Here is a 13,648-nt window from a genome sequence, read left to right as displayed (position 1 = left end):
TTCCTTTTACGTTCTTATTTTTAGTCATATGCCCTCCTCAGTATGTAGTACTCAAGTCCTGTCTTCATATGCAAGTCTGTTTGAAACTGCCATATATTTCCTCAGGCATTTCTTGCCTTTTAAGAACAGTTTGAAGTGAAAATTACCTTATGTAATTTTTTCTGAAATGTATTTTGATTTTTGATAGATTTGCAGCTATACCTGTACAGTGTTTCTCATCAGATCTTCAGGCTGTTTAAAAGCTAGTTAAGAGGATTTAAAACATCAAAACATTCTGGTATTATCTTGCATCTCTTAATTTATTTTCCTCTGACTTAAAACCCACTGTCTCAATATGCTTCAATTACTTTCCTGTATCCAGAAAGACACTTGTGAATTTACTTCTTCCACTTAATTTTTGGTTTTAATAGAGGTGTGTCATCTTTATGGGCATCTGTTGGCCACACACTAACCTCTGTATTCTGCTGCTTCTTTTTAAAGGTACGCAGGGAGTACAGGAAATTCTTCAGAGCCAATGCCGGCAAGAAAATTTATGAATTTACACTGCAGAGAATTGTAAGTTTATATTTTATATGTGGCTAATTAGTATTATTGGGTTAACTAGTTCATAGCACTAACTCAGTAGTATGTGACTTATCTGGTAACAGTTAAATCCTAATTGTGACATTGACGTTTAATATGACCTTTTTTTATCATCACTCCAAAGTTCAGGTAAATTGTGTCAGAAAGAGGCCCATTAAAGAATATTAATCAAATATTCTTTTTTTGACAGAGAGAACATACTTTGGGAAAAGTGAACCCAAGAAAGCCAGGTGTCTCAATTCAGGCTACTATGACAAAAGTGCCATAGACTGTGTGGCTTAAACAGTAAATGTTCATTTCTCTGAACAGAAACGTTCATTTCTGCACAGCCTCCAGGGTGCTAGCACGATCTGGGCCTGATGAGGGCCTCTTCCTGGTTTCCTCACATGATAGAAAGAGAAGCAAACTCTTTCCTGTCTCTTCTTATAAGGACACTAATCCTATCTTGGAAGTTCTGCCCTCGTGACCTCATCTCAACCTCATTACCTCCTCAAGGCTCCATCCCCTAATACCATCCCATTGAGGGTTAGGATTTCAGCACAGGAATTTGAGGGGAATGTCAAGATCTTGGCCTGCTAAACTGCCATGAACCACTGCAGAGCAAGGTTGGCAACACAGACTAGTGGGTGGAGGGGTGTGGGAGAGCAAGGCTGTGCCCCTCTCCCAGGATAGATCCTAAAGTTCTCTGTTTTTCTGCAAATAGATGTAGTGCTGAAGAGTGTGAACTCTGGAGCCAGCTTGCTCCACCACTCACAGATTTGAAAGCCTCATTTTGTCATCTGTACAGTGGGAATAGTAATAGCACTTAACTTGTAGAGTTAGGGTAAGGGTTCAGATGAAGTCACACTGTAAAGCTCCCACAGTGCCTGACCCATGGTAAGTGCTCTAGAGCAGTGCTGTCCAGTAGAACTTTATGCAGTGGCAAAAATGTCCTGGATCTTTGTGGTTCAGTAGAGTAGTCACAGGGAGAAGGCAGTGGCACCCCACTCCAGTACTGTTGCCTGGAAAATCCCATGGAGGGAGGAGCCTGGTAGGCTGCAGTCCATGGGGTCGCTAAGAGTCGGACATGACTGAGCGACTTCACTTTCACTTTTCACTTTCATGCATTGGAGAAGGAAATGGCAACCCACTCCAGTGTTCTTGCCTGGAGAATCCCATGGACGGAGAAGCCTGGTAGGCTGCAGTCCCTGGGGTCGCACAGAGTCGGACACGACTGAAGCGACTTAGCAGCAGCAGCAGCAGTGTAGTCAGGAGCCATGTGTGGCTGCCTGTTAGACATTGTAGCTCTCTAGTGTTGACTGGTATTCCTTTGGTGATAATAATAAAATTAGTATTCACGTTGGTTACTTTTCTTTTTCCTTAACCATTTGGTGGAGCTCAGATTTCTCAAGCCAGTGAGAATAGTAGAGTAGAGACTTTTCAGAGGAGTTACAAAGTTTTATGGACCAGAACTTGCTAAATTCCACTAAAGACTGGTTTCTTTGAGTCCGGTTTATATTAGACAGTGTTTTCTTTTTCTGGTGTATTTGACTTACCTGGTATTTTTTGTCAAACCCAACACAGGTGCAAAAATACTTCTTGGAAATGAAAAATAAGGTGCCTTCCTTATCTCCGATAGATAAGAATTGGCCATCGAGACCTTACCTGTTCTTGGATTCTACTCACAAGGAGCTAAAAAGGATTTTCCACTTGTGGAGGGTAAAAACCATCTTTTTATGTTTTTTCAAAGATGTCTTGCTATCTGTTTTGAGTGTTTGCAAAGGGTAATATAAAAGCAGGATTTTGAAGTAAGAAGCATGCTTGGCTATCTGTGAGAATTCCCGGTGCCCTCAGTGCTCCTGTGATGTCTCCAGAACTGCATTGTCTTTCCCATCCAGACTAGTTGCTTTCAAGTAGTCCAATTTTTTGTCTTCATCTGTTTGTGAAGAAATACTACTGGAAGTAGAAATAATAAAATTCAAATATCTTCATGTGAATAGTAAAGTCTCACAAATTACATGAGTTTACTTTCTACATAGAACTACATAGACATACATGAGAACATACACGTTCTGATGGACTGGGGGGAAAAGCTCTAAAGTCACCCAAAAGACATTAAAGAGATTAAAATTTCCTTCCCCCTGGCTCTCTGAGTAAAAGGGAAGCTGAAAATCTATTTGATTTGGCCTTATATTTTAGCTCACTTAATTTTACATGAGCACATAACATGTAATTTAGGTGGTGCTCAGTGTGGACTCTGTGGGATACTTGTTTGTATAAAGATGGACTTTATTTCAGTAACTTAGTTGGTATGTGGAACGGTACAATTATTTGTCATTTGAATAGAATGAAGTCTTAGGTTGAAGGGCTTGTATTTAGTGAGTGAGCAACTGATGGATACATCTTCCAGGAAACTCTTTCCTGCTCAGTGCTGGGACTTGTTCTTAGCTGAATCATATATATATATATATACACACACAGAGACATTATCACTAGTCAGTGTAATGATTGTTCCCAGCACAGCCTGTGGAATGGAATACTAAGTCCTGTTCTCCTACTTAGTGAGTCAGTTTGGCAAGATTTGCCATTATCTCAAAGTTCACTTCCCCCTTTGAGTCTGATACAGAAACTATTCCAGAAATAATGATGGGAGGTTGTGAATACTAGGCATCTGCTCCGCCTCTCCTTTCCCCTGGCTCCTGAATTTTGTCCTTACCTCCCTTGGTTTGGGGGTGGAGAGAGAAAGGGATGCATTTATTCCAAGGGTGGGCAGTAATGCTGATGATCCTTTATATGATCATGTGGGTGATTCTCACCCATCCGTGAACTGGATTTCTTAGAAAGTTCATCTAAAGAAACTGGTCCTGCCCCTCATGCCATCCCCTGTCTCCTTTCAGTACAATCTCAGAATCAGTGTGAAGGGGAGATTTCTCAGGTCCTATGTCCACATTCGGGCTTCCCTGGTGGCTCAGTGGTAAAGAATCTACCTGTCAATGCAGGAGACTTAGGTTCGATCCCTGGGTTGGGACGATCCCCTGGAGAAGGAAATGGCAACCCACTCCAGTATCCTTGCCTGGGAAATTCCACGGACAGAAAAGTCTGCCAGGTCCATGGAGTCACAAAAGAGTCTGACATGACTGAGCGACAGACAACAAGAAACAATGTCCACGTCATGAAATGGTAATGGAGGATTTGGAGCATTGCTTTTCAAACTATAGATCGTAGCATATTTGTGAGTCATGAAATCAATTTAGTAGTATTACTATCAGCATTTTGAAATGAAAATAACAGGATACACAACATGTAGACAGGATAAGTGCTGTTTTGTAAAGCTTTTGTGTCAATTGTATATATGTGTGTGTATAAATATGCACGCTGGGCTATGATGGACCATGTTTTTCTTCCTGTGAGTCTCTGAAAGAGTGTGGATGTCCAAGGGCTGACGTAGTGGGAGGAAACGGTACTCCCAGGAGGGCGCAGGCCAGAGAAGTTCTTGTATGTTTTGAAGAAGCATCGCAAGTTCTGCAACACAAATAGTAGTTTTTATGACATTTTCCAAGACCAACCTTTTAAAACTCAAGAAGGAAAAATTCTCTTGACCTTTTAATGAATATCTCATACACGTTTATTCTTATTTTTAACTGCTGTTAAATTGGTTTAGCATATTTAAGGATGAGTAATGATTTACTTATATAAGTGATGTCTTTTTTTCTTCTTCTTTTCATATCTCACAGTGTAAAAAATACAGGGACCAATTCACAGACCAACAGAAACTTATCTATGAAGAGAAGCTAGAAGCCAGTGAACTCTTCAAAGACAAGAAGGCTTTATATCCATCTAGGTATTATGATTTTACTTTACCCGTAAAAATCAATATTTTTAAAAAGTTTCTCAAATGTACTTGTAGGCATTTTCTAGTGGGATTTGATTTTAGTGACACACAGATTTTTAATTTCATGAATTATTTTGAGCTTGGCTGGATATGTTGTTCAGTGGCTCAGTTGTGTCCGACTCTTTGTGACCCGATGGACTGCAGCACACCAGGCTTCCCTGCCCTTCACTATCTCCCGGAGCTTGCTCAAAATCAAGTCCATTGAGTCGGTGATGCCATCCAACCATCTCATCCTCTGTCGTCCCCTTCTCCTCCTGCCCCCAATCCCTCCCAGCATCAGAGTCTTTTCCAGTGAGTCAGCTCATCACACCAGGTGGCCAAAGTATTGGAGCTTCAGCTTTAGCATCAGTTCTTCAAGTGAATATTCAGCGTTGATTTCTTTTAAGATTGACTCGTTTAATCTCCTTGCAGTCCAAGGTACTCTGAAAAGTCTGAATATGAATGTAACACATTTGACCAAGAGCTTTCATACTTAGCATACTTAGAGAAACAAGATCACATGTGTTGGTTTTACTCCCTTAGCATTATCCTGAACACTTCCTAAGTAATTAGAAGTTGTCATTTAAAATGAAAATTGTCTAGGCTAATAAGAGATTTACTTGGTAAATTCCTATTTGTTTTCCATTGGTTTCAGAGACTAGCTGGTTTCTGTTGACAGTCTACTGTAATCACCATTCCAATCTTCCCACTTTAACAATTTGGGTCAGAATCTCCTTTGTAAAATAAATGAAGAATGAGCCAGTCTGTCACTTTCTAGCGTTGCCTGGACAGTGGCCTATATTGACCTTTGGTCAGCTAACTCATTGCCTCCGACTTCACTGGCCTCTGCAGTAATTTCAGTTCCTTTATTGTAGACATCAAGTACTCAGTAAAAGAAGGAAAACCAACTGCAAGTTTGCCAAGTGAAGTTCTTGGTAAAAACTGCTTTATCTGAATGTTCTTACATCTCCCAAGGTCATCATTCCCGTCCCTCCCCCCACCACCCCAGAATTCCTATCCCTTTTGCATCTGGTATTTATAAAAAAAGTAGATTGTACAACTTCAAGCCAAATCTATAACAACTTCTAGCTTTTTCCAAAAAAATGTCTTAGAAATAAAATGCATTATATGCTAAGTATATTCACATGGACTGCATGTGGTATGTGTGCAGGTATGTTCTCTATGTCTACCTGTATTTGAAAGCTGTTCTTCTTAAAGGATTAAATAAAAGTAAGTTGCCAAACTCATTTGCTTTAGATATTTTAGTAGCACAGCTTACTTGGTTAGCTGATTTGGCTGCTTGAGGGGGCATACACTCCCCTCAGTCAAACACAGTGCCTAAAACCAATGGTATTCAAAGTGCCTGCTGTATAAAGCATATTCAAACAGGTAAACTGTCTGTATGCTTTCCTCTCCAACTTAATTCATTCAGCATTTTCTTTATGTATCTTTAAATTGTAGAGTAACCTTCTTAATTAACATTCCCTGTGGATGACTCCTTAGAAACTGGAAGGAGGGGGAAAAAAAACATTTTTGAAGAAACAAATTTCTAATACTATTAGCACTTTGTATTATTAAAAACATGTTAGAGTATGAAGAACCACCCAAAAATGTTAATATCAAGCCAAGGCCTTTGGGTAGTTTTACTAGTTTTCAGGGACGGTGGCGTGCTGAGCCTCCAGCATTAATTGAGGTGGAATCATGTACGCGCCCACTCCTGTGTGAAGCGGCTGCTCTTAGGGTGCCGGCCTTTCCTATCCTGGAACTGTGAAACCCTGACCACCTACGTGGATTTTCTGCCCTGATCCTCCACCCACAATGCAAGCATTTTAAGTTGCATTTGCAAATTGCCAGAACTTTATAGCTCAAAGTGAAGCCGTGGTTTTTTCTTGGCGTCTTTGAAGAAGTCATCCCACAAGTCTTTAGGAAAAGAAATCTTGATGTTGGGTGCATGATCGTGCCTCTTGCAAGAAGTAGTTTGTTTGGAAGAAAACTGCTCTGATTCTGAATGTTTACCTTAGCCACTTGTGTCCATTTAGGGGCATATCCTAAGAGGAGAGGCCAGTTTTCCTTTCACATATGGCCAGCTTAGAGCCAGAGTTATATGGTAATGTTAAGTGCTCCAAAGTTTTCTTCTAAAGTGGTTGCTCTGGATCTGTTCTACCCCCTAGAAGGCCTGTCGCTTTTCTTACTCTTTGTGAGAAAATGAAAATTTTCTTTGGGGCAGGAGATGATAATGATCTGTGCCCTCTTTATTATTGCTCTGTACTGTTTAAAGGCGTTAATGAATCCTGTGTAGGCAGCTGTTAACTTTATATTAACAGATGGAAGAAATTGCCTCTTCCTTCCCATGAGACCATGCACCTGGGTCTTGACTGTCCTTCTTGGGACAGATTTCTGTCTTGGTTGTTCCATGTGATGAGATTTTTATCACAGTCTTCCCAACCAAATGCCATGGTCACATCAAAAATGTAATGAAGTTTGAATTTCAGAATCAACCAACTCGTTACCTTTTTCTAGTAGTACTTCCATCTGAAACCATTTCTAATGTGAGGAACTTTTTCCTTCAGTGTTGGGCAGCCATTCCAAGGGCCTTACCTGGAAATCAACAAGAATCCGAAGTATAAGAAACTCAAAGATGCCATTGAAGAAAAGATTATCATTGCTGAGGTTGTGAACAAAATTAACCGTGCTAATGGGAAGGTAAGAATGCTAACCCTGGAGACCTGTAATGACAGTTGTTTCAATTGGGACAGTTTTCTGAATGTTAAAATCTGCATTGTAGAAAGACTCAGACAGAGAAAACAAACACTGTTATCAAAAGGGAAAGGGGCGGGGAGGGATACATTAAGAATATAGGGTTAACAGATACACACTACTTTATATAATATAGATAAACAGCAAATTCCTACTGTAAGGAACTATATTCAATGTCTTGTAATAATCTATAATGGGAAAGAATCTGAAAAGAAATATGTACACAGAGTGTATGTATAACTGGATCACTTTGCTGTATGTTTGAAACTAACACATTATAAATCAGCTATACATCAAAAATTTTTTTGCATTTCATATTCTCTGCAGAGTTACTGTGAAGGAAGCTATTTTCTTTCGCCTTTAAGCTTAGGTGGAATTTTGCTCATTCTCTGAAATTTTTGCAAATTGAAATAGATTGTCTATGTTCTTTAGTGTGTTTTCAGTTTACATAGGTGTGCAGGCTGAAAAATACTATTATAAGATGTGCATTTCTACAAATAACTAATGCCTGAAACACATGGACAATTTGGGGATGTTTTTGATCTTTGGTTTTATATCCTTTTTTGTTTCGTTTCTCGTAGAGTACGTCCCGTATTTTCCTCTTAACAAATAATAATCTGCTTCTTGCTGATCAAAAGTCTGGACAGATCAAGTCAGAGGTTCCCCTGGTGGATGTAACCAAAGTATCCATGAGCTCACAAAATGATGGCTTCTTTGCCATCCACCTCAAAGAGGTAAAGCTTCAACTATTGATTTGACTGAAAGATTTCTGCATTGGTCCAATCTCTCAGCCATTGATTTAAGATTTTCCACATGTGAATAATCCTGTTACTTGAAGTATATATATCCTTCTTACTGATCTGCAAAATTGGGCTATATTCACTCTTACATAAAATCTCAGGCTTTGTTTTTCAGTAACTAAATAAGATTAATGACTTTTATTGACTTGTTCACTTGAATTCTCATTTCATTGAGTAGCTTTTTGTTTACACCCAGTGTTATGTGCATTATTTTGAGATAATGCCTAGAAATATCAAGACATTTAAAATTATGCTTCCTTCTGTTGTTTCTTGTATCTCCTAAATTGGTAAATGTCTTCTTGTCCATACTTAATTTGGGGATTTTTTAATTAAAGGATGCAACTATAGTAAAACAATGCCTAATAATTTTGACCTGAAGATTTTTTGATGTCAGCTTAACCAGGACCGCCTGGCTTGAATTGAGCAGTTAAAGTGTAGACTCTGGCATTGGTGCCATTAACTTTACAGTGACTTTGGCCAAGGTATTTAAACTTTAATATGCCTACCTAATTTTTCTTCTCTTAAAATAGGAAAAATATTAGTACCTACTTAATAGTGTTGTTATAAGGGTTGAATGGAATTATGTAAAGTGCTTAGCATAGTACATGTCACATAATAGTCACTGAATAAACAGATGTCAGTAAATATTAACATATATAGAGACATATACTTAGGTAATAGATAGTAGTCTATCTAACTGATTTTGAACTTAAAAAAAAAAAAAAACCATAAGCTTTGTTCAGCCTGTTTTCCCCACTGTGGATTTTAACCTATTATTTCATTGGTGATTATGAACCTCGATTATATGTTAAAATATGCTGGTGCACAGGCCGTTTCCCCAGTCCAACCAAATCAGAGTTTCTTGGAATGGGGCACAAGCACCCTATTTTCCTAAAGCTCCCCAGGTGAGCCCCTTGTGCAGCTGAGGTTGAGCCTCTGCCCTAGAATATTTGTTGCAAGCGTTGTTGCTGCTGTTCTTATTTTTTTAACCAAATCATGGAGGAGCTTTTAGAACAGCGCTTTCAGGATGAGTTGTAGGTTAGGCCAGTGAGTGCTCAAACCTGAGGAAGCAAACAGATCAACATGAGCCTCGCTGTGGAAGCATCTGCCATAAGCCTTTGATCAGGCCTGACTCAGCATCTGCTTTTCCAGCAAGCTCCCAGGTGGTGCTGGTGGTACTTCTGGTCCATCGACCAGCTCGGGGTGACAAGGGCTTAGGTGACCTTACTAAAGTGCTCTGAGCAAGTTGGAAGAAATGATGACTGCTCTTGTCATCATTGTTGATTCGGAAGACTTGACACCAGTAGCTGATGTTTTAAAGAGACTGTGAATGTGTTTTCAGCCAAACCTGTAAACACATACCTCCCGAGCTGTCTTTAATTACAATTAGCCTGACTCTTGGTTTGTTCTTTCAGGGCTGTGAAGCAGCTAGTAAGGGAGACTTTCTCTTCAGCAGTGATCACCTGATTGAAATGGCCACCAAGCTCTATCGGACGACTCTCAGCCAAACCAAACAGAAGCTCAATATTGAAATTTCTGATGAGTATGTTTATGAATTTTTTGAATATGTCTTTTCAGTTTCAGCTTTATTGTTTTAGTTGAGGGACCTGGTCTCATTCATTTTTACAGCTACTACTTATTGAGCCGAGTATGTGTTCGACATGTGTTTTAGGTGATGGATGGGCCGCGAGTGACACTGACCAAGTATCCACGTTCACATGCCTGACATCCTAATAGAGGACACAGATATGCACAAATGAAATAATAAATAGGTGGCGTGACTTTGGTTAGTAATAAATGCTGGCAGAAGAAAGAAAAGCAGATTAAAGGTCAGAAGATGTTATTTTTGATAGGGAGGCCGCTTTGATGTGGTGGCATTTGAATTGAAACTGGAATCCAGGGAGATGCTTTCCAGGAGAGGCAGCAGGTTCAGAGGCCCTGAAGCAGGAGTGGACATTGTTAGAGCAAAATAGGGAGTAGGGGAAGACCCTGGAGCAAGAGGCAGGGTCTGTGTAGAGCCTAGAGTTGAGATTTTACTGAGGATGATGGAAAGCCACTATAGGTTTTGAGCAAGAAAGACATAATTAGATTTATGGTTCTCAAAGATCTCTCTGCCTGCAGTGTGGAGAATAACTGTAGGGAGGCAAGAGTGAAAGCAGAGGAAATAGGAGCTTCTCCGAGCTGTCGGGTAAGGATGACGAGGCTTAGGCAGGGGTGTGAGTGGGAGGCTGTGAGAAGTAGTCAGGTTCTGAATGTAATTTGAAGGAAAACAAGAGAACTTATTAACAGATTGGGTGTTAGGTTTTGGGCATGAGCCCAAAATGGTACCATTTACTGCAGTAATTGACACTGAAGAATGAGGGGTTTGGGGGTGGGGGGAAGTCAAGAGTGCCATTTGGGAATGTGTTAGGTATTTGATATACCTTTTTCTACATACAAAGTAGAGTTATGAAATAAGTATTCTGGGTTGACAAGGGTTCACTAGTGTTAAGACTGCTGTGAATCTGAAATCTGCTCTTTTGGCTTCACATTAGGGCTCTAGTTATAAAGACCTGTTATTTGCATACAGGTTGGAGCATCCCTCCCTTTATTAAATCTGTCAGTATGAGATCACTGGATTGAATTTTAGTTACTATATGGATTGATACTTGATTACTTTTCAATAGGTTGTTTATTGTCTGTATATATACTTTCTTGGACATGAAGTAAAATTTGCATCACCATATTGCATAGGAAATGATTTTATTTTCTAATTAAGATTTTGCCTGCCTGTTTTATTTCAACTCTTTTTAAAAATTTCTCTAAAATAAGTTCATATCCATTCCTGTCCCTTTGTAAGCCACACCAGCTCTCCTTGATATACTAGGTTTGACAGAACCTTAGGTCCACTGTCTGTTCTCATTGTACACTAGGAATGGTATTTAGATGGGGATAGAGGGTGAGGGGTGGTAATTGACTTTTATGTATACCCTATATTGGAAATTGCAATTTAAACAAAATAACTTTCCTTGTTATCAAGTCCTTTCTCATAAAGACTTAGGAGAAAAGATATGGACCAGTTGGGTTCTCATCAATTAAAATGTTAACCTGTTAGGGTTGTTAGATCTTTAAACTCTTAGTTGAAATATTTCATAACTCAGGAAGCTGGGCTCCTGTTGTAGTGGGACTGGTCTTCCCACACCTCCTGGAAAGATTCTTTGTGTTCAGATGCAGAAGCTTCTTGGTATATGGATGAAGTAGCTTCACATGTGGTTTACTATGTTAATCAGATCAGATCAGTCGCTCAGTCGTGTCCGACTCTTTGCGACCCCATGAATCGCAGCACGCCAGGCCTCCCTGTCCATAAGGCCATCTTTACAGAGAAAACCACACCAACATCCAGGCCACTAAGGATTGCTGCTTTTAGCGCTTCCCAGACTGGCATTCTGAGAACACTGCCTTGGCAGGATGTTAGTAGTGATGTGTTGTGAAGAGGTGAACTGTCCTTCACGACAGCGCTTCCCAGAGCTTCTGCAGTCTTGTTGTGCATGGTGACTCTCCTGAGGCGCCCTGTGGGGGTGCAGCGTGCTGTGTCAAGCACAGAACCCCAGCAGCAACTCTCACAGTTTGTCTTTGAGGCATTTGATCTCAGAACACGACTTCCAGGTGAAAGGGACCCTGCTTGTCACAGAAGGGGTGGGGGTGATGTTCTAAGTGTGTAAGTTTTCAGTAAACATGCTTGTCTGAGCGAAGATTCAGTGTGGCCATGTGAAGAAAACAAACATTCAGTAGCATTATAAACTAGACCAGAACACCTTTCCTTCTCCTATTCCTAATTACTGGTCGGTCTCATAAAAAGAAAATAGCTGATGGCACCTTGCGTAGCACCACAGTCCCTCCCTAGGCAGCCCAGGAATCCACGTGGCAGAACAAGGCTCCCATGTAGCCTCTGCTTCATAACCTCTGGGAGTTCTTAAGCAGCTTTTTTGGTGAGCATTTTAAATTTATATACTTTTTTGGTGAGCATTTTAAATTTAAACAAAATTTTACAGAATCATGGACAAGCATGCCCATGATGTCTTTTTGTGGACTATACAGACCAGTGTTGTAAACAGCATGCATTTCAGTGACCAAAACCTCCCTTAGTGCATCCTTTTTAGAAATAGAAGTAGATATTCTAACAAACCCAATCTCCATAATCATTGTAGATAAACTGGATGTCAGCTTACAGGAGGAAAGCCAAAGGCCTGCTTCCTCCTTAGAGCAGTTTTAACCAGCATGTGTAGACATGAGAATTAAATTCATTGAGAGACTCGACTGCCTTGTGATCCCCAGTCCTTAAATTCCCAAACTATTCAATCTATAAATAGATTACATTTTAAGGATAACATTAAACAAGATCTATAGTTCTTCTAAAAATGAATCTGCAGTATTGAAAACTAAAGTGAATTTTTTGTATTAAATACTTTAAATATATGTATATATGCATACATACATGTAATACACACATACATGTGTATCCTTTAAGTTATACAGTTGTTTTCCTGAATATTTTAAATGCAAACAACTAACCTGTCTCAGTCTGCTGTGACATTGTGAGTGGTTTTGATGCTGTGAAATCATGCATCTGACATGATTCTTTGCTGGAGGATGGTATGTCTTCACTGTGGGCTAGGCTTCAGTTTTCTCTTCTGTGAAAGACAGATAATAGTACCCTTACCTCATAGGACTGTTTTAAAGTTGAGTTAATATGTGTAACTTAGTAAGAACAGTGTGGTGCGTGGTAAACACTTGGTAAGGTTTAGCTACTGTTATTTCTGGAGTGAATCATGGGCATGAATTGTGGACATGGAGACAGCTGGTATATGCTTAAGTTAATGGGAAAAGAACTTCTCTCTACATTTATTACACTACAGATTGTCTTTAAAAATTAAAATGTAAATATATTTGATCTTTTAAATGTATGTATTTGTGTTAAACTTGAAAGATTTTGTTTTTTCTCTGAGGCACATAGATTTAAGTATGCATGCTAGAGAGAGATCGCAGGTGAATTTGGAACTAGAGCTGCTTTTTTAGTGCTTTCAAGTTGAAAAGAAACAGCCCATCTAAAGCTCAGATGTACCACCGATGAGTACAAGCTTACGTGTCACATTTCACTCCAGTGCATAAAGTTTGCGAAACATGGGCTCTTTAGACCTTGAAGCAGAGACTGACGTGTACAGAGCAGAGCTATCGTGGGTGCCAGTGAACATGTGACCTACCACATGCTTTTTAGACTGACTCATTTAATTATACACCAGTAACTCAGAAACAGTTCCCTGAGAAACACACTGAAAACATGGTAATGCTATACTGATTCTGATGGTAGAGAGAAAAGAGCTGGGAAAGCCTGGGTTCCAGGACAGCCACGCTGCCCGTATGCCTCCCCGGTGATGCCTCAGAGACCTCATTTCGTACCTGCAGTGCCTGTTCCTCACAGCACCCAGCCCAGGGGGAAGCCAGTCATATGTCTCTTGTAGGAAGCTGTGACAAATAGTCTTGTGGGCAAATGCCTGACTGCTCTTGGTCTGTGAAAGGAAAGATTTGAACTAAAATACCGTTTCCCACAGTGTACTGCTTGTACCACTGGTAGGATAAGAGGTGTCTTTAGGTGTACATGATAGATTTTTAAATTTTTATA

At 39.9% G+C, this 13,648-nt stretch overlaps 1 protein-coding gene across 3 annotated transcripts in view; it reads left to right on the top strand.

The window, feature by feature from the left end:
* Positions 1-13,648, top strand: part of MYO1B (myosin IB) — a 198,771-nt gene that overhangs the window by 183,204 nt on the left and 1,919 nt on the right. For all 3 annotated transcript variants that reach the window (XM_070388967.1, XM_070388956.1, XM_070388948.1), the window contains 6 exons: positions 481-555; positions 2,146-2,280; positions 4,296-4,402; positions 7,003-7,135; positions 7,771-7,923; positions 9,405-9,532. In XM_070388967.1, the coding sequence (XP_070245068.1) occupies positions 481-555; positions 2,146-2,280; positions 4,296-4,402; positions 7,003-7,135; positions 7,771-7,923; positions 9,405-9,532 (731 nt within the window). The remainder of the gene's footprint in view (positions 1-480; positions 556-2,145; positions 2,281-4,295; positions 4,403-7,002; positions 7,136-7,770; positions 7,924-9,404; positions 9,533-13,648) is intronic.

The sequence above is a fragment of the Bos mutus genome, chromosome 2 (assembly GCF_027580195.1).
Source record: "Bos mutus isolate GX-2022 chromosome 2, NWIPB_WYAK_1.1, whole genome shotgun sequence".
NCBI classification, from domain to species: domain Eukaryota; kingdom Metazoa; phylum Chordata; class Mammalia; order Artiodactyla; family Bovidae; genus Bos; species Bos mutus.
The sequence above is the reverse complement of the archived record's forward strand: the minus strand, read 5'-3'. Positions and strand labels throughout refer to the sequence as shown.